The 21,474-nt window shown below is 37.6% G+C and overlaps 1 protein-coding gene and 2 long non-coding RNA genes across 6 annotated transcripts in view; 2 read left to right on the top strand and 1 right to left on the bottom strand.

Moving 5' to 3' along the window:
• LOC139792353 (uncharacterized) overlaps positions 1-21,474 on the top strand; it is a 414,091-nt gene that overhangs the window by 128,839 nt on the left and 263,778 nt on the right. The window lies entirely within an intron of this gene.
• Positions 4,021-21,457, top strand: LOC139792350 (uncharacterized). Of its 3 annotated transcripts, none has more exons than XR_011724221.1 (7): positions 4,021-4,139; positions 10,597-10,698; positions 12,895-13,156; positions 13,284-13,663; positions 17,433-17,699; positions 20,033-20,253; positions 21,355-21,457. It is a non-coding gene; the product is annotated as an uncharacterized lncRNA (long non-coding RNA). The 3 variants fall into 3 exon arrangements; XR_011724220.1 differs by having other exon boundaries at positions 13,284-13,407; positions 13,501-13,663; positions 20,033-21,457; XR_011724219.1 differs by having other exon boundaries at positions 20,033-21,457.
• Positions 12,532-21,474, bottom strand: part of KCNH8 (potassium voltage-gated channel subfamily H member 8) — a 170,537-nt gene continuing 161,594 nt past the window's right edge. The window contains exon 16 of the mRNA XM_071735531.1: positions 12,532-14,100. Coding sequence (XP_071591632.1) covers positions 13,390-14,100 — 711 coding nt within the window. The 3' untranslated portion in view covers positions 12,532-13,389. The remainder of the gene's footprint in view (positions 14,101-21,474) is intronic.

The following is a 21,474-nucleotide window of genomic DNA, read 5'->3' on the forward strand; positions in this document are numbered from 1 at the left end:
TATTCCCCCTATGCAAATGGTGTTTCCACTGCACCCTTAGCCTATTGAGGAAGACTAAGATTTCCGAATTTTCCTCTTTGTTGTATACTGTATATATAGGTACTGGATTCAAGTACCTGATTTCTGTGCCTCAGGGGTTTTCAAAGAAATATCTCTTTGTGTCTGTGGGGCTCAGGTTTCTTACCTGATTCTGATTTCTCAGTATCTGAGTTTCTCTGAATAGTTACACGACACTAAAAGGGGAAGAGGACATCACAGTTCTGGTTCAGGGATTTTTTCATTCAGATAGCTTGTATGTGTTTTCTGGATGCTCCTCATTATGCCATGGTGTTCCATCTACTGTGCATTTATGGCTGATGTGATTTTATGGTTCTCTTGATAACTGGAAAGAGGTCCTCAGGAGCAGATCAAAGGTAAGTAAAATTGTCAGAGCCATATACAGTAATTGCTTTGTTCTTCAGAGAGCATAAGAGAAGTGGAAGACATTTAAATGAGAATCTTCTTATCAAGGATTGCTTACAGAAGTGAGAAATGATAAAGGAAGGGTAAGATAGATTAATTCCTTTTGAAAGCCACTCAAGAATGCTTCAGTACACAGTGTTATAAAGCACTATTACAAATAACTTGGTAGGGATACATGGGTATGCTAGATGTGGTTTTGGACCTGAATTATTCCTCTTGGTGGAATCTACTACTAAAAACATACTGGACAGTATTTGGATGTGAAAAATTTATGTGGAAATATGGTAATAGAACAATATAATAAAACTGTAGTGAGGGAGCAGCAACAGTGAGAGTAATAAAGAGAGGAGGGTTATGGAGAAGACATGGTTATTTTTTGTTATTTTGTTGAAATTTATAAGCATAATAGAAACGTACAACTTCCTTGAACTTCAGCATCATCCCTCTAGTACAAAAGAAGCAAAGGTTTCTTGTGAAAATGAGTGTTCAGTTGCATAAGTACTCCATTATGGAAATGGTTTGGACTGTGGATGGTTCGTATTGCAATGCATGATGACCTCTAAGGATCAGAGGGCTGAAGGCTGAGAGAGTGCAGAATGCTAACAGCAGCCAAGAGAGGAGAGAGGCTGGGAAATTGTTTTAGAAAGTATAAATCCTCTTCTGGACTACAGACTACATGAATATTTTCTTCTACAATGTAAAAGAAAAAGCATTGAGAGCTACTTTATTGCAACACTATGCAAGGTGATATTGTCTGGCTGAAAAGAAGTCTTCAGTTATGTCTTTATATCTTTAAAAACGCAGTCTACATTTACAAAAAAAAAAAAAAAAATATGTTCAAGGTTGCACCAGTTTTGATTTTTTTTTGTCACCACTTTTTGCCCTGCAACAAGTACTCATGTAAGTTTTTGCATATGCTTTTCCTATCTCATTTCATCAAACAGCGTATCTCATGAAAGATAATGCTGTCATCTTGCAAATTTAGTGTTACTGAAAAATACAGTCCCAATGTCTGGATATATTGGACCCTGTTAAAAGCCCCTTGGTTTATTTCAAGGTTTCTTTTCTTTTTAACTGTCTGGCTCTCCAAGGTTTTTTTCCTGTTATCCATATATTGACAGACACCCTCATAATTATTATTGTCTTTCTAGGTACTCAGTGGTGTTGTTTAACCGTGTTTGTCCTTTTTTTAATTGTGCTTTGCTGCTTGTTCCATGGCAGCAATTGGGTGTCACTAGCATTCAAAATTACCTTTGGGAAATGTGCAAATTGCCTGGAGAGCATCAGGCTCTTTCTTACAGTAACTGAGTAAGATAACAAGGTCACAGCCTCCACCTTGTGTGTCACCTGAGACTTGGGCCTGGTGCCCTTTTCAGACAGATCATGTTCTTCTTGAGCATTTGGATGGCTTGTGCAAACTAGTGGAGGACTGGGCTGTGTGTGTTGGTAGCCAGCCAGTCGCCCAACAAAATGCAGAACGTACGCTGGGACCAAGGTGGGGTGAGGGCACACAGGTGTGCCAAGTGCTTCGTAAAGTCTGCTGAAGGGGAGCTGGCCCATGACTCAGGAGACCTCATTCCTGTTTCTGGTTTCCTTGCCAGTCTGTTGGGTCTCTGCCACCAGCAAGTAGCTTTTCCTGCCTGGGCTGCTGCTGCTGCTTCTTTGGCAGTTTATGTACCCTTTCTATTAAAAAGGAAGCTTTTGGAGGGACAGATTGTCACAGACTATGCGTGTACACTGCTCATTTGTGCCTTGCTGTCAGGTCTTGCACTGCTGATTGCTGTCAAAAACCCCAGAGACTTTTTAACTGTCAAAACTTTTTGTATTTCCCTGGCAGAATATTTTTTTGCTGTGTCCTTTCCTGTTTCAGGGGTTCTGCCTGCTTTTTGCCATTCCCTGCAATTACTTGTTCCTCTGCTCTTATTTTTTAGCATACACAAAGCTCCCTCATGAATTTTTGCTTATTGCTTCTCACCTGGATTTCCTTGCGCCTCTCCTCTTGGAGTAGAAGTGTCTCCCTCCCCAGAGGCTTTTTGCTGGGGCTTGCTGCCTCCTCCTGTGGCTCTGCTTTTGAAGGATAATCACGATTGACTAGTAACCAAATCAAAATAGTAGCCACTGACCACTCAGGATATCAAGAGCTTTCCATCCTGGACATAGGTGTATCCAGATCCCTATGAAAAGACCTGCTGTGTGGGGAAAGGAGACATCGAGTCTGAGTTGAGATAATTTGATGGAAGTTGATCCAGTTGTTTATGGGCTTCCCTAAAGAAACTTAATTTGGAGGCTGGTTGTTTTTCTGTGTGAAACAAAGTGTGGTACGAAATGGAGTAGACAGAAAAGAGATAGAAGAAGAAGAAAGTAAATAAGGATTTCAGCTCCAGCTGGGCAGCTTGTTTTGATTTCACTTTGAATTTTCTCTTCTTTTTTCTTATCTTGGCTTCACTATCCAGAAGCAGTTTTTAGTCTAATCTTGGATTATTTGTAATAGAAACGAAATTTTATCATCAGCTGCAGAAGTACATAGAAGGTAAAAATAAACAAATGTGGTTTAAGTTCCCTGATAATGTAACTTCTGGGGTAGGGTTGAGGACTATCCATTTTGAGCAAGACAAATTACTTTTGAAAATTTTGTTGAACTGGAAGTGTGTATCTTTTGGGTATATATGCTTTGCTTTCAGTGTTTTGCTTTCAGACTTTTAACACTTGATTTTAAAATGAATGGGACTGTGAAACAGCAAGAAACTTGTCTTAACATCGTATCTATGGGTTTGATACAGCACTGGAATCCTAGAAGTCCTGTGTCTCTTGCTGGAAACTGTAACTTGGTGATTTTGCCTAAAGTGGAGAGTACCTCAAGAAATTTTAGTTTCCAGATATAATGACATTTATTAGCTGTTCAAGTGCCTGCTTTATCCATTCAGTGTTTAACACTTCCTTGGAGAATTCAGGGAGAAAGGTGAGAGGAGCAAAGTGTTTTATTGTTGCTGTTATGGGGCTGCCCAGGGTGGAATCTGATTCTTTCCTGAGCTAATCAAATACTCTGCTGTGCTGGTGGAGGGAACTGCTTCTCAGGGTGCTGCACCTGATGACAAAAGTATTGTAGAAACAGACAAGCAGAAAACTGCCTCTAGGTTGGAAATTTGTGTTACCATCCTTACAGCACATTGCTTCAGAAATGAAAGGCAAGAGAATTATCAAAGGTAAGAAAATAGCAAATTGCTAGTAACACTCAAAGTATTAGAAATTTATCTGAAAACAGTTTTTGAGAGACCTATGAAAAAATCTGTTTTGACAGCATGTTGACTGTGTATGTTGAGGAAAGAGAGATTAATTACATACCATAAGGCCTTAATTGGCAGCCACCTGAGTGAAGTATTCTGTTTGTAGCTAATGGGTATCAAAAATGTCCGTACATAGACAGTGGGTTAAAATAAATTTTCAGGTCTTCTCAAAAAGTAACTGCTGATAAAGCGAGCTGGTTAAGAATCCTGTAAAAGACAAAAAAATGTGTGCTTCTGCTCCCACCAGAAGATAACAGGAAAGTGGTATCTGTGGTGTGCAGGCTGGTTGTGGTTGCAGAGTGAATATGTCCTTCCTTGACCTTCAGATACCCAGTTAGTTGAAAGCACTTGCAGAGAGAAAATGGTCTTTTCACAACACATCAAGCAAGCATGGTAAGTACTTTTCAGTCATTCTGTAGTGGTTACTAATGGAAAAATAAGAGCTCAAAATAATTTAAAAAATTATTTGAATAATAAGAAAAAACATAACAAAGAAGTATTCATGCATAAATTGAGGTTGTAAACTACACTTTATAAAGGTACCTGAGCTAAAGTGGTCAGAGCTGGAATATCTGTTCTATGGGAAACCTGGGGAACAGGTGTTTGAGCTGTTTCTGAAGCAAACATCAGATTTTTCTGAAAGCTTTTAAAAACCTGTAGTTATTTGAAATGCAACTATTTACTAATGTGCACATGACGTAGTTTCTGAAATTTCACAGCTAAGTTCTCAAAGTCCTTGAGGCTAAGACTTAGTAGATATGGTCCAGATTTCCAGTGTCACCACTGTTTGGTATCACAAAAGTGGAAAACCTGTGGTATTCTACACTGCAGAGGCTGCCCTGGAAAAGAAGGCTTGGAAAGGCCATAGGCTGTTGGGTTCATTGTCTGGGAATGGTCTATATTTAGTTAAAGATCAATGGCAACTGAGTTCTTTTTAGAAGGCATTTCAGGTTAAATAATTCCCAATTTTGCAGTTAAATCTGTTTCACCTGAAATTTCCCTAGTGAGCTGTACTCAGCATGTGAGTTTGTCAGAACTTCATGTTTTATGAGTGCATAAAGAAATTGCTGTATCTGTCTTTCAGTTGCTAGTCTACAGCTTTTTGGCCACCACTTTGAGTGAAAAAAGTGTTTTTGAAAGTTGCATATGACTGCTTTTGAGGCACAGCAATATCAATGCTAGTTCAGCATTGCACTCAAAAAAATTACAAGCAGAAGGAGGAAAAAAGATGTCAATTTTCTCATTATCTGATGCAGAGGCTATGATAGCTTTAACATGGAAGCCACAAAGCCTGCTGTTGGATAGTGATGTTCCCTCTTTGGGGAGCTGGAAAATGGTCAGTTAGCAACTTTTATTCTTATAGGCAACAATTAACATGAAGGAGAAAAACGCACTGAAAGTATAGAACAGAATAACCCAGGATTTAGGAAACCCACAAAACTGCTTTTAGGAAAATATAAAGTAATGAACCAGAATGTGAATTAAGTTTAACAAGAGCCTGATAGATACAGATTCCCCCTGAGGACCTCCAAGTACCCTGCAGGTCTCTCTCATCCTTGCTCTGTCTTGTGGCAGGAATTCTTAGCAAGGTAAGTTGGGCTTCTCACAGGAGAAAATCACTCCTCTGAAGATTTCTAAAAAGCACTTTACTATAAATTTAATGCATGGACTTGGTGCCTGTTCAAGGGGAATATATGCCTTACAGATATTTGAAAATACTAAACACAAATAAGAAAAAAAGATAAGAAAAAATAAGAAAAAAACCCCCAAACCATACCAAAAACAGAAAAAGAGAAAATAGGTTAAAAATATGATTTTCCTGAAATAAAATGGAAGTGGAACACTGGAAATATTTTTTCCTTATGGTAACCTCTACTGGGCAGTACAATAATTCAAGTGAAAAATAGAAGAATAATGTTCATGGATGCCCATAAAAATATTAGGTTTCACGTTTAGATGATTTACACTGTGGTGGTGATATTTATATGTCAGAACTTGTGCAGAAAAATAAAACAAGGACCCAAGATGAAGAAAACTATGACCTAGGGAGAAGGAACTTTTCTGAACTGTTTTGCATTTTGATGTACCCTAAACCACAAAGCAACTTAAAGCAGGTCTTGCGTTTCTGTCATTGCTTCCCTGCAGGTCATTGGCTGGAAAAAAAAATGTTTTTTCCTGTTTGATTTTTGTTACCTGGAGAAGATAACTCTTAGTTTTGCTAACTGGAGAATAATTGATCTGTAAAAAAGTCTCAAGCTTCATCTTGTATAACAGAGAGCTATTGTATCCATCCCAGCTGTAGGATAATACCTATAGATTTGCTGTTGAGCTTTATAGTTAGTAGGTTCTTGCAATCCTCTTCTGGGTGGTGGTGATAATTTCCCTTGCAGTTAAGACTCTGGCTTTGGCTGTTTTTTTACAGGTTTTTCTTGTTAAATATTTCCCAGATGGCAGTGAATCATCGTGTGCTACTTTGTCTGTTTTCCACTGTTCTGAGGGGTTTTTATTTATTAATAGGAACAGTAACAAACAGAAATGTGTGGCCTTTTCATAGTCATTATTCGCAAAGCACATCGTTTCAGGCAACCTTGCACCTGTGTCATAAATTAAGTCTGTGGCAGATGCTTAACATACAGTGAATAATAAAACTAGTGCTTTTTTGACACTATTAAAAATAATATATTTACACTCTAGTGGATCAGCAACTTTGATATTTGGTTGAAGTTCTGAATAGAACAATGAAATCCTTTTATCTCTCACTTAAGTAATTTATTTTACACGGATGTTACTCACATAATAGAATTTACACAAGATAAACCAAGCTCAGCTCTCCACAGCTGTCACTGTCACTGTGGAGAGGAAAGAGGTTATTTCTCAGTCACCATAGTCTGTTTTAAACCAAACAATAGCAGGAAAGTAGAAAGCCAAAATGAATTCACATCAATATTAAGAATTAAGAGTTCACTCTGGCAAGTTAAGGCTGGATGAAAGTCATAGCCTGGCTGAAGAACTACAGTAAGTTGTGGGAAAATAAAAGTTTGGTTTCTGCCACTGACATTTTAGAGTGCAAAAAAATTGTAATTGTTCTTCTACTCTTCAGAACTCAGAGCTGGCAAGGGACTCTACAAATATTTGGAACTTGTCAGAAACTCTCTAGTCTAGACTTGGATATGGCTGGGAAGCCCAGTGCTGCTATTTGTGAGAAAGAGAGAGAACTGGAAACTGCTTCATTGTGGGAGAATTTCACTTCCCAAATATAGTTTGGAGAACAAATGCCACTAACAGTGGTAGGCACAAAACATGCCAGAGAGATGACAGCTGGCAAATTTAATAACCAAATGGTCTCTGGAAAAAAAAAAAAAAAAAAAAAAAGAGTCAGGTCTTGTATCAGATCTATTTTGGACTTTTAGCTGGAGCATTGCAGAGGGTAACCTTGGACCAATGGACCACATATGGAGAGTTGAAATTAAATGGAAAAATCAAACTCTGAAAGGAATGCTTAAGACCATTTGAAGTTAGATGAACCTGGCTTGCTCAAGGGTATAAATACAGAGTAGCTTTACTTTTCTTCAAGTCAAATATAGCAAAATATCTAGGTTCCATACCCTGGAAAGAGGCCAACACTTTAGAGACTGGCTCCAGTATTAACATCATTCATTCACACAATGAATTGTGACTATGCCTGCCCATTCAATGTCATCTGGCAAAATAGAGTGAATTATCAGACTGTTAACAACATTGAATATGTTCAGATTGTGATGTGATGATGAAAGCTGTCTGTAAATAACTGTAAAGGACTTTGCTGCTGCTGATTTGAGGGGAACCTCTTCCCACTGTCAAAGCTGCCTGTTTTTTCTTTACCCAGGTGAGTGCCTCAGTGCATATTAACTCGTACAAAGGTTACACTCTCAGAGGACATTGGACATTGTCTTTCCTTTTTTCCCAGTTCATTAATTTTTTATAATACTCTTTCTCTGGCTATTTCTGGTTTCCAGTAAGGCCTGGGATCTTTCTACTCCCACTTACATGATGACTGGGGTAAAATGTGTAGAAGAAGTGAAAGTTCAGGGTATAAAAATGCTTCTAAAGGACCTGACTGCCTGTGCTTGGATGGCTGACTGTAGCAGGAGGAAGGCTCAGACAGATGTATGTGCAGTGTTAGCAGATGTCTTGGGTATTACTAGAACCCATTGCCTGCCTCCATGCTTCTAGAAATACCTGACTGAGGCAAAGTTTATCCTCAGAGGCACTAAAATGAGCAGGTATTGTCCAGATGTGATTTTTGTTTGATAGCAGATTAAGAAAAAGGTCTGCTCTGCTGCTTTTGCTAACCTGGGCCTTGCAGGTGTGATAGAAAGCTTACCCAAGTCCTTCAGAGGCTACTTTTTTTTTTTTTTTGCCTTGCATGCATCAATAAGATAGATAACTTTCCCTTACCTCTTGATTGTAGGTAACCTACTTTTACACAAAGCACAGTGTTGAGAATCCTTCAGTATTAGTGCTTGGAATCACTTTCTGCTCTCCTAGGGCTGTGTTCCCTGGTGCAAGTGCAGGACAGGGAGGCAGGCAGAGAGGCCACTCTGCTGCTGGGATGGGCAGAGGGGTCCAAGCCTGGGCAGCCAGGGACTCCACTTCTGCCTCCCCACAAGCCACAGCAGGACCTTGGATAAGTTGTTCACTTTCCTTTTTTTTTTTTTTTTTTTTTTTTTTTTTTTTTTTTTTTGTGGTGCTACTCTTTGTTTTGTTAGGCTGGAAGCTCTTTGAACTTTTATTATCCCCATAGGCTGCGGTGAATACAATGGACCCCTGAACTCTTTTAGGCACTCCAGTTCCTACCTCAATGTGAATAATTGCTAAAGCAAGCTCCATATGATGCCATTTATTTTCCAATAGAATTTTCTTATTGAAGTGAAGGGCAACCAATGCTTCAAAAGACTGTGTTCTATGGCTATAGTTGAGGGTATTGTCAAATGTCCCTGAGAGTTCTTAGAAATCTGTGTTGTTTGTTTGTTAGTAAGTAGCTATATAGACACAAGCTTTTCATAACAGTGGGTTGGTGAAAGGCTCTGTTCTTCCCAGCAGTTGAAAGAATATTTATGTTTACATATTGGTTTGCATCAGAAATAGGCAGCTTCTAACCTTGTCATTTTGCTGCTGTTTATAAAGATAATATAGTCCTAAAAGAGATTATTAAGGATATTAAAAAAATGAATGTTTTACCAAATGCCTAAGCAGTAATTTCCTTTTTTAAAAAAGCTTTGCCTGTTGTTAGAGAGGTGGAAAATAAGAAAGAACTACCTATTTCTGTTGTGGCAGAAATGCCAGTAGCTACTAGTATACTATACATATATTCATCGGAGGTTCTGTGGCACAATTTGTAATGCAAACTGGTAATTTTCTATAGGGGAAAATAAGCAGGTGATCATTTCATTTTAAGAGCTGCAGCAGCTTCTTAACAAGAATGACCCAGTAACATTTTGAAATACTATTATGAGACAGTATGCATATTGAGTATTTTCCCCCACACATCTGCTAGGTTTCACTGAAAGCAAAGGTGCAGAAGAGGACACTGCCATTTGTGGAAAACAATTTCAGACTGGTGTGAGTGAAAAGAAAAAAATTTTCATTTGTGTGGTTATAATTTTACCTTCCTATAATACAAGAAACCCACATATTTTATACATACAATAGACTTTTAAATTATGTTTAACAGTAATTTGCATGATTACTGAAATAACATTGAACTTTTCCTAGAAAGAATGTGAGCTGTATTTCAGTGGATCCATGCTCTGTAGAGGTGGAAAAAAATCCAGCAGCACTAGATACATGTATTAAGATGCAATATAGTGGAAGGAAACTTAGGAAGTAAATGACTGACAATGTTGGCCTTTAAGAAGACATAATTAGTCTGTAAAGCTACTGCTTAATGAGACTTCTGGTTTCAGTTTGTCTCATGGTGCTGTTGTCCCTGTCCTGTGCCTGACTGCAGAGTCAAAAAGAAACTCGTGGTTGGGATTTGATTGTATATAGGGTGGCTAACCCTGTTTTTTGTTAGTTCTTCTTGATGGAAGCTTTGATTTTTAGAACAAGAAGCAAAATTTTTGAGCTGCCGCATGAAGGAAAAAATTTCCAAATACGTAGATTTGAAGTGACTGCACAGTTGTCTTGTGATTTATTAGGGCAAGCAAAGGAAGAAGTCAACCATTTAACTGCATAAAGAGAATATACTAAAAATAAAGGATCAGAATACTTACTGTGTAGACCAGGACAGTGTGTATATATACATAAAATATCATCCACTATATATGAAATCTGAAATTAAAGTGCAAATAAGATGGGCTTCTTACACATTTGGAAATTTGTGCTGATGGTCCTTCAGATGTGTGGGCTATTAAATGTGAAGGCTTGTGAGTTTGAATTTAAAAAAAATCCTTCTTTATATCTGCACGTTTCCCTGAAAAATCTGCCACTTTTTGATTTGCTTGATAGTTCAGCTATTGTATTGTAAGGCCCTAGGACTCATTTGTGCAAACTCTGATTTCACCTGTTTCTGAACATTGCCTTTGTGATGCTGGAGTGTCATTAGTGCCATAGTTCTTACAGTTGTGATTTACAGCAGTGTTAAGTAGCTATATTGCACTACTCTGGCCACTAGGTTTTGGGGGAGATCAACTGTAGTAGGTGGAATGCAAATAAAAAAAAAGAATGAATGTAAATAATTCTCTGAAGTGGTACTTTTAGGGACCGTATCACAGCATTTTGAACACATGACGTTGATTTGAAAGCTGGAAAATTTAGGAAACATTTTTTCATAAGCCAGTGAGTGAAACTCTTTATCCCATGTGTTTAGGCCTGCAATGAACTCTTAGCAAGTCTCAAGTCCTCGAAGCTTTCTCCTGGGAGACAGTATGCTGATCTGCATGATGAACATCTTGCAGACTCTGCAATCCAGGTAATAACTGTATTCTCTGAAACCATACTCATTAGAAATAGCATGGCTCTTGCCAACTTTGTTTGCAACATATTCGACACTTCCAGAAACAAGGAACTGCTTAGGTACAGATAACCCTGTGCTTCTTCTCAGTTACTCCACATGCATTTTTCATTTGAGAATTAAATGTACAACAATAAAGCCAGGCCTATTTGTGAACAGTGGATTTTTTTGTCACTGACTTTTTCACACTTATATATAAAACCAAAAGGAACATTCTGAAGCAAAATATCCAGTTCTAATCTCACAATACCAGCATATATACTGGGAAAGAAAAAAAACAATGGCAAAACTTTGAGGCCTATACATAAAGGTTTCTGAGAAAGCAAACACTGCTCCCCATTTATGTATGTAGTGGACACTACTGAATGTTATTGGTAACAGCATGGCAAACATATAGTATGTCTGTGCAGCCTCAGGCAATGGCTGGGATTCAGCAAGCTTAGATTAGCCCATGTATGCCATAAATGCAGAAGTTTGAGGTCAGGTTACCTTGTGTGGCTTGAGGAAGCTGGAAGTGGAGAACCAGGATTAGCAGACAGCTGTGCTGCACGTGGCCAGGCATCCCAAGGAACCAGGATCTTACACTCTAGGGATGAGGAGAGGAGTGGGGCATGGCTACACAGAGTGAGGGCTGGCTGCTGAGGCAAGGAGCTGCTGGATTGTCACTGGGCTCCTGGTCTCCTCTGCCAGGACCCCATCCCCCTCTGCCCCACCTGATGCAGCTCTCCAGCTTCTGGCAAGGGGGGCTCTGCCCTGCCCTACGCTGTGCAGCTGATTGCTAAAGAGGACTCGGAAGTGTTTTTAGAAATAGTACTGCTATTGCTAGCATTTGTTATTAATTGCTTTTATTTTGCTTTGTTTTGTTTTTTTTTAATTTCTGGGATACGCCTTATTCAATAGGCACTTCTCTATTTAACCTTAAACCAGGTAAAAACTGGAACCCAGGGAAGTAAGAAACACACTGTGTGAACACTCATGTTGAAGTGTAGACACGCTGGCAAAAATCAGGCAGCTCAAAAATGAGAGGTGTTGCTTTGGCATTAATTTGTACCAGTGGGAAAAAGGATGTGAAAGCATGAAAACTGGGCTCAGACTATCAGCTATGATTTATGTTCCCATACACATCCAAATGTTCCTTGAGGTTTTAAGAAAAAAAACTCTTAAGGAAGTTAGACATAAATCTGTTTCCTGTAAAAATTTTACTTTTATAACAATCAATAGTTTGCATTAATTATTAAATTAGTACCTTAATTTGCTTCAGAACATTTATTTGGGTTGTAAACATTTCTTTTTTTTACAAAGCTTGCTAAAGAACACACAAATATGATGCATGCTATGTATCTTTGAATATATGAATCAAAATTCCAGCGCATAGTAGTAGTTCTGGTTTCACTGTAGCTGTATGAGTTCCTAATACATTAAATACTGAAAAAAATTTCCAGTGTTCTTGGGCATTAAATTATAGTATCATAGAATGGTTTTAGTTGGACGGGACCTGGAAGAGCCTCTTTTCTTTTTGGCTAAAGGTCAAAGTTAGTTTTTATGTATGTCAGTAAAAAGCATCAAAAAAATATTTAAAACTTTTTCCTTTGTCTCTTATTAAACCATTGTAATTTTCTCTATTTTTTTATCCCTCTTAGTTTTCTTGTCCAGATACAAAATCCCAAAGCAGAGATGTAAAATTTTGGCTTGGTCAGATCAATAATAGTGCAATAATAAGACAGCAAACAAGGATACTCAATGCTATCAGTATAACAATTCAAACTGTATGTATTAATAGCTGACTTGCTATAGGGTAGAACATTCCAGCTGTTTTATTTTTTTTTAAATAAAATAATACCTTAATTTATTTGTATTCCACCAGCATGAATACATTCATTGCAAATTGCATGCACATAAAAGGGAATCCATTTGTAAACTACATAATATCTTAACAATAAATAGTATTTGATCTAATACATGATGGTAGTGCATTTATTGTCAAAACTGCAAGCCTTTACCAAAATGAAAACAAACTCTTATTCTCCTTATAAATATTTTGAATAATTTTAAAGTACCTTTCATACCAAGTATATAAAAATAGTATTTTTAGATAAATTAAGAGGTTTCATTTACATGACAAATAACGTGCAACAACTAATCACTCTCTACCAGCTCTATTTGGTTGATTGTCTAGGTGACATGCAGCGATAATTGTCCCTTCGCCATCACAGAACTGATAAACAGACCAGCAGGACTCACGATCACCTGAAGTAAACAGTGCCATAGATATTGTTTGAGAACAACAGTCAAACATTCAGGAAAACCTTTGCTTCGATGAACAAAAGCCACCCATGATAGTTCTTTTGTCCTAGACTTCCAGCTGCTCTGACCCTCAGGGTCTTTGGATGATCACAAAAGTCTGCCAAACAGACCAGTAAGGTATATATGTATACAAAATGCTTTTCAACATGCTTCTAGAATCTAGAAATATTTTTTTCCTACAGTATGAACCCGCAATACCTTTTCTTACTTTCTATAAAGCTGAATTTTCATGTTTGTAGGTCTCCGTGATCTTCAGAGAAAAGGTGAAATAAAGCAGTCATGCAGTACTAAGTTTAAAACCGGCAGCTGTGGAGCATGCTTGGAGTACCACTTCACTGTGTTTCATTACACATCTATGGCTTGGTAATCTTTATCTTTAACATCCTTTGTGCTTGTCACAATGTCTATTGGGAAATCTGGGCTCTGTGAAGAAACTACTCCAGCTGTTCCTTCCAGGTCCCACGATCCCGGCAGGTTCTCGAGGCTTAGTGAGCTGATTGCTCCTTGGCTAAAGCTCCCTTCCTCAGATTTGCTGGGGAGCACAAGGTGCAACGAAGTCTCTGATGAAGAGCATACTGAAGAAGAAAGAGTTGCTGAAATAGACTGAAGAGGAGTCAAGGTAGTGTCTGAATGGGGAGAGGTGCATCTTAAAAATTGCAAATTGTCTTTCTGAATTACCTGATACTGGGAGGGGGAATTGTGAAGGCCTGATATATAATGAAATTCACTGTCCATAGAATTTTGCAGGTTGGGTTCAGTTCTTTGGGGACTGCTGCCTACAGAGGACTGATCTGTATTCCAAATGTCACATAACGTGTTGCTGCGGCAAACTTGTGCTTTGGTGCAAGTGAAGTTCCCAGCTTGCACGTGTGTGCAAGGTTGGTGAGAAGTCCAAGCCATTCGAGACTGCAGACTTTCAAGGGTAGGACTTCTAGATATGCTATGCACAGCACAGAACTCTGGAGATTTCTGAGATGTGAGCAGGTTCTCCAGAAGTTGCATCACATTCTTCATATCCTTACTTAGTTGTGAGACTTCTTGAGTTAAAGTTGTCACCTGTTATGGCAAGGCAAAATATCACACTTATTTATGCAGTCACGCCTGAAAGACACACATACCTTTTTTTCTTCCAATGATAGCATCTTTGACCTGTGACAGTGTCTTTAAAGAAATATACTCTGCTAATATATGGGTGGGAAATAGTCCATCTGTCTACCTTACCTGAGCTACATGTTACACTTCCTGTGGCATATTGAAATAATTAAAGTAACGTAATAAAAATGTATGATGGAAATGCTGTAGGCATAATTCACCTGAATAAAGAAGAATAATCTGCTTGTAGAAAGAAGAATGGCCTTAGGGTCAGAACTGAGATGATTTTCAGTGACAATATGACATCAATAGCTTCTTGATTGATCATTAAATATTTTAATAAATAAATATCTGTTGTTAACCAGTTTTATACAGATTAATGATATAAAAATGAAGTTCATGTGAAATCTTCCTCAGAAATACAGCTGTGACATATACTGTTGTCTTCATAGTAAAATGAAAGAGATATATGCCTAAAATTGTCAGAATCAAGTAGTAGTTACATGAAAATCTGGTGGACTAGTACTGAAAAGAAAAATAAAACGAAATGAAACCTCTAAACCTTTATTTAGTATAAAAGCCTATGGAAGAATTTTCTTCCATGTAGTTATGCTTGAGAAGTATTGCATATAACACTGATATAATAATCCATAGCATAGACTACTCTGGTGCATGTGCAAAAGGAAGAATCCTATTTTTTGTTATCATCCAATCAATTACATGAATTATATGGAGACTCTATTTTCCCAGAAACTGCTGCTTTGTGTGGGAATCAGACTGACAGGTTCTGAATTTGTGTTTTAGAGTAAATTGATGTATCAGCATTAATGGGGACATTCATTAGGACATTATAAGGGCTTCTTGGGAAATGAAAAGCCTAACTCATACATAAAAGTGATCCACTGACCATTTCAGATGTGTTCATCTTTCCTTTTTCCTTCTTAAGGAAAAGTTTGTAGGAAGTTAAAATCAAGCAATAATTTTTAATAAAGAGAAGTCAACCCCTCAAAAGGTAGAAATGAACTTTTTCTCGGTGTTAGCTATCAATCTCTTTTAAGTCAAACTACTGTCATTACAGTTAAAACAGTTTCTCATACTCATGCTAGTGATAATACTCTGCTGAAAAAAAGACAAAACTATACATTTTTCTTCAGAAGGATAAATCATTTGTCCAAAAGAAAAAAAAGGCTAATGCAAGGGGCCTTTCTTTGCCCTGAAGTAATGACGTCACCAATTAGGTGCCCTTAACAGACTGATTTTCATATAATTAGAAATGGAAATACAATTCTCATTTTTCTGACAGGACAATTTCAAAGAAGAAAAGACATTCCAAGCTGACTTTGATTGTGTTACTACAGGCACAACAACTAACAAAGAAATTCTAAGTTAGAAGGAAAGTGGGAAGCTCCAGCACAGCTCCTATATGTTTGGGTTAAGAGCTTATTTTTAAATAGTATAGTAATGATCACACTAGTCCTAGAGGGAAAATCTTTACAGGGAGAGGACACTCTTGAGTGGCACATTACAAGATCTCTCTCTGTCTCTACCTCCTTTTTGTTCTGCATTGCTACCTTATTAAGTCATGCTAGATAAAAAATAACCACGAGATCTCCTTCTGCCATTGGGATGAAACTTTGAAAACCTCATTTGTCCTGCAGCTAATGTGAAGGATTAAAATATGTTAGGAAAGTAAGTTATTAAGGGAGATAGGCTTCCTGTGGGGTCAGAGCATAAGAGAAGTTTTTTAGTACTGCAGGATGAACCAACTGTGCAAGAAATTCTGCGCTCCACTGAGAACTGGGAGATGGAATTGCAAAAGAATCTTTGGGAAGAAGGACAACCAAATCCAGCACTGTTTTGATACAATAGTCATCAGTTCTTTTGGCTCCTATTCCTACCAGATAAAGCAACTTTTGTTTCCCATGCCTGATTTCCCAACATGCATCCATTTTAAAGGGCTTTCTGCAGGTGTGCAGAGAGGAAGATGAGTATGCAGTATATCTGATGATTATGCAGCATACCCAAACTGTGAGCACTGTGTGAAAATATCTGCAACTTTAATATACCTTGTTTGGTTTGGTCCAAGCTTTTGTCTTCCATTTCAAATTACTTAAAGGCTTTTAAAAAGTTTAATTATTCTTTAACATGTTTCTTGTGCCAATTTATAAGGCAATACAGCCTCAAAATCAATTTCACCATCAGTTCTTGTGGCACTCCTGAATTTCTGCTAATTATAGCTTCCTTTTGTGCCCAGACACATTTTTGCTTTATTGACTAGCTCGTAGAGGGCTGTCTTCTCATAAGCCTGCTCTTTCACAGGCATAGCAACCCACCTGATAAATAAGACTTTGATGTATGCTTTAATAGCTTCCAGTAGTATGATAGTCTATAATCCAAAGTATAAGCAGGTGTAAGAGGGAATGATTTTATCAATAGTATTAACAGTTTCACAGTGCTCCAGAAAGTGCAAAAGAACAGAGATGGAAGGCAAAAAAGTCTATGATACAGAAATAGAAAGCTGTACACTTTCCTCCTGAACGAAAGGGACTAATTCCTTGCACTCTGGTAAAGTTATTCTCTTATTTGGACTCCAGTGAGCATTGTTAGGCAATACAGCTGATGCACAAATGGTTCCCATTGTGCTAGGCAGACAGCTTTAAAAGGATATGTGAGATCCCAAATATTCTTGAAATGCTGCCTTAAAAGTTTCTAGGACTAGAAAAATATATTGCAGTATTTCCTGATATAGAAACTGGGCTTTGTACAGATTTAGCTTGAATTAGCAAGAGATACTTCTCAGGCTATTCAAAAGCAATGCATTGGTGAAAGAATTTCTCCCAACATAGAAGTTAAAAAACCCAATATATTCTTTCATGGCTTTTTTTTTTTTTTTTTAATATATGTGAAATTCAGTAATAACGTTTTCTGATGCCCTTATCAGTATAAATTTTAGTAGTGGCATTTTTTTGTATTTTCAAATTACTTTGACAGCTGCAGTGAAAGAGTATTTATCTTTATTACCAGCATTAAGGTGTTGTGTGGTCTACTTAGTTGCATATAGTTAAGTAGAAATCATTGTGATTGATTAAAGGGATGAAAAGCTCCGTATAATGTAAGATGATGATGATGGTGATTATTGCCTGGTTAAATGGTGTTTCCTAAAGAAGCTTCTTTGGTTTTGCATTACATATTCCAGCATTAAATTTTTTTTAATGTTGTTTTTTTTTTTTTTTTTTTTTATTAGAAGCCTTATACATTGGTGCTTTTTTCTCTCTGTGTTTTACTCCTTTCTGCAGTTCCAAATTCACTCAACTTCCCACCTCTTTCTGAACACCCAAAGAAGTGAAAAAGATAATTTTGCTTCTTGAGAAATGGAAGTTGGATCTTTGGCAGCACAGAGAATCTGTCTGGCTTGCTCTGCTTATGGCAGCTTCTTTATTCCCTTGGTTAGTGTTTCACTGGTTCTTCTGTCTTGATGCTTCATAAAGTCGAGGAGACTTTCAGCTGGAATAAATTGTCTTTTCAAGGCTCAGATTAACTAGCTGCTGATGTTCACTTTCCCAGTAAGTGCGTTGTTGAATGAATGAAATGAGAACTGAGCTGAGACATGTTCTTCACTGATCATTTAACAGCACCTCTGTGGCCACTACTGTTGTGGTGAGAGACATTTCTGATTTAATAGCACTTTAAGAATAAAGCTAGTTGCAGAAGAAAAAAAATAATCCTGTGAAGCTGATCTGAGTTCTGCTTAAATATATAGGATTTGTGCAAGGACATACTGGGTTTGTTTTCAGTGAAATAAATCCAGAAATCTGGAAGGTTGTGAAATATGGAAAAGATGAGGTGTAATGGGTGCAAGGTTCTCTTGGGGAGATTCCATTTGGACATAAGAAGAAAAATTTTCACAAGGACACCCATCAGTCATTGGAATCATCTCCCCAGGGAAGTGGTGGATTCCTCAACATTGGCCACTTTAAGGGGTTCCTTCCATCCTGGCATTCTATGATCATGACACAGGAAGGAAGTTCGCTTTATTAGGAATTAGGCTTGTGCAGCTTGAGATCATGTGTTTGTCAGTGACTTAAAAGATATGATCAAAGCCAATCCAAGCGAAAATGCTACTAATGAAGAGTTTTAGAAAATGTGAGGGGAAAAGCAAGACAGAAGGAATTTGTTTTGTTGAGATCTGATGGAAGAGCCTGTGTTGAGTGTAAATTGGTTTTAGGAGAACAACCACCAGCTTTTTCTCGTATCTTCTAGGCATAAGAGAGAAAGAGGTGAACTTGCATATTAACAGAGATTGACATTTAGATGCTGGGAAAACAGATCTTTTCAGTACAAATAGGTTTCAAAATGCCTGTTAGGGAGTTAACTGGATGATCATCACCCCCTGTCATGGTAGTAATGTTTCTTATTCAAATCTGAATTCAGCTTTTGGTGCCCAGTTAATTTTTACACTGCACAGCTTCCTCTCGATTCATTTAGTTTTCTCAGGTGCTTTTCCACCAAGGAAAAGTACAAGACACACACCACAGTGTATAGGACCTATGCCACATATGTGCCATATGTCCTAAAATAAATTTAGAGCATCAGCCATTTTAGCTACCTTCACCTGCTAATAGGTATTAGACTGACAAGGAAGCAAAAAATAGCTGGAAAGTCTACTCTACAATCATTAAAGAGCAGAGGGAGAGAGAGAGAGAGAGATAGATAAACCAGGTAGGAGTTCTTTGGAAATATGATGTCAATACTAGAAAGAAAATACATTTGTGCAAATCTCATTAGAAAAAAAAAAATGTGTTTACTTGGTGTTTATGGTTTAGAAAGCTTTTATTTTTAACACAAATGATGCTCAGTTTTGTCTTGACTTTTGTGCTAAATTTACATAGCTAAAATCCTAGATGGATAGATTAATTGTAATTATTCTACATCATCAGTAAATGCCATTGGCCCACTTTTTGAAACATTTTCCTGAATTGCATGATGTAATCCAAAGTGAATTAATTGGGATATCTTTGCTGCAAAAAAGTTTCTTTCAGGCAATGATATAGTTATCAATCTGTTACAAAGAACCTATTCTCAATTAATGTAAGTCATCAGACCTCTTTATACATAATCTACTGATCTATAATGAAAGTTATGCCTTTTTAAATTAAATGAAACAGACAAATGGAGTAGGAGATTAAGTAGTTCTATTCCACTCTACCTTAAAATACTGAACAAGAGGTAAATTCCCTTTTATCAGCTTGAATCTCATTCAGGCTCAAAATGAGAAGTGAGGTTGGGTGAAGGGATGAAGAAGTTGGGTAACCAGCTAAGCAGTCAAAACCATGGAGCTTTACAATAGGAATGTGAGGTGTGTTCTAATTTGTCTCACCTTACCTAATAAAGTGGCAGTGATGACTTTTGAGTCGACCCTTCTTAGAGGAAGTCTGTGCATCCATCAGTCCTGAAGTTAATACTTAAGCAACTTGAGAAGTGAAAACAAGACTCTGTCTTCTGTTAGTCCTGTTCTTAGGTAAATGAACATTCCTTTGGATTGGGTAGTGAATGTCATATGCTTAAAATACTGCCAAGAGCTCCACTGAGCATCTAAGCTGGATATGGCTTGTTTTGTAGATTTCTCTCCGGGGTAACTTTTGTGCTTTGCTTTGCTTCACTAATAACAGACTGTATTGAATGTTTGAATAGAAAGATGCATGTCTTTGTTCTCCAATGAACAGCTGAAATGTTTTTAAGCTAACTAGTGAACTGTTGTAATACAATTGCCTTTCATGAAAGCAGTTATTTTTTCATTTGTTGATTAACTTCTGAGCTCCACTGGAAAAATGTATTCATGGTGGTGTTTGCTGCTGTTGGCTACTTGTGACCTGTTTTCTCATATTTTCTCTTTCAGGAGAAGGCTGCATGTTTTGAAAAAGAAGCTTGTTTCTAACTCTACTGGCATATTAACTACTGCTAGCAGTCTGCTGCAGCATCAGTTATAATCTTCCATTAATATTCATCATCAGATGATGGAATGAGAAAAGAATTGGGTCTGCAAGTGTTAATGTAACAACAAAAATATTCAAGGAACAGCTAGCATATTCCAGCAAGGCTATGTTTAGGCTCATTTGGGTAAGTACCAAGACAGTACTGTCAGTTTGGAAACACCAGAGAGGATGTTTGAATGCCTGTGGAATATGATCCATGGGTGGACATGGAAAATAATCCTCAGTCTCTGGGATATGAGCCCAAAATGTTACCTATGAAATCTAATTATACTCCAGTTTAGAATTGCTTTGCATAGTTTCTTTTATGCTCTAGTCTACCAACTGTCCATGTTGTATGGCCATGCATTGTCACATTGAGTTGAGAATTCTCATGTATATAATGTTTCTGTGCTTAAGACTCTTGCTTGGTCAGAATACAGAACACCAGGGGACTCCTTAGACCAAAACCAACATATGAGCTTGGAAAGTAGAGAATACTTCTTCCAAGTAATGCAAGGCGTTAACAAGAATCTTCATCTTAAGCGTGTCTACACTAGAGTGGATGTAGTCTATGGGATGTACCCTATACAGCATGGAGTAAAGTAATCTTAGAGATACTGCAATGCTGAATATAAATATTCCATTAGGTTCCTAGACTGAGTCTGATGTGTTTTCCAGAGTGCAGGGTTTTCTATACTTACTCGTCTATCCTTATGTGACTCTATAAGTACTATGAGGTTCTGTAACCAGAGAAAGGTGTCTTCTTGTACTGTGACTAAATAGTAAGTACAACTGTTTTGAAATTTTTCAACATTATTGTGCTGATTGTGTTATTATTAATGCAATTTAATCACTAACTAGGCTACACATAAATTCATTCATGCATTGCCAAAAGATGTCTAAATCTACCAAAACCTTGTTTGGCTTCCAGTTTTAGTACTGACACTTTGTGCTGATGCAGGCCTCTGTCAGCTTTGCAGTGTGAAACCAAATTCACCTCCACGTGCCAGACTAACAAGACTCTAAAACTTGGTGGTACTCTTTTTAAGTCTCCAGAGATTGTCTTCCTCTTACTTAAAGGACTCCTAATACCTTCTCAAAAGGCAGAGACTATAGATGAACCCACTTTTGTCCCACTCCTGTGGAAAGAAGAGAAGCACCTGCTGGTGATGACTACTTTTTGTCTCGTAACCTAATGGCTGATATATTTCACCAAGAATTAGTCATTCATATCTCTCTATCACAGGAAGGACTGCTGAAATCTTGGGAGGTAAGCAGCTCTTATTTCAACTGGAGTCTCACAGGCAGCATATTATGTGGGAAAATGGACTGATTCCCCCCTCCTAAATTTTAAAACAAAAGACTG

Source organism: Heliangelus exortis, chromosome 2, assembly GCF_036169615.1.
Source record: "Heliangelus exortis chromosome 2, bHelExo1.hap1, whole genome shotgun sequence".
Taxonomy (NCBI): domain Eukaryota; kingdom Metazoa; phylum Chordata; class Aves; order Apodiformes; family Trochilidae; genus Heliangelus; species Heliangelus exortis.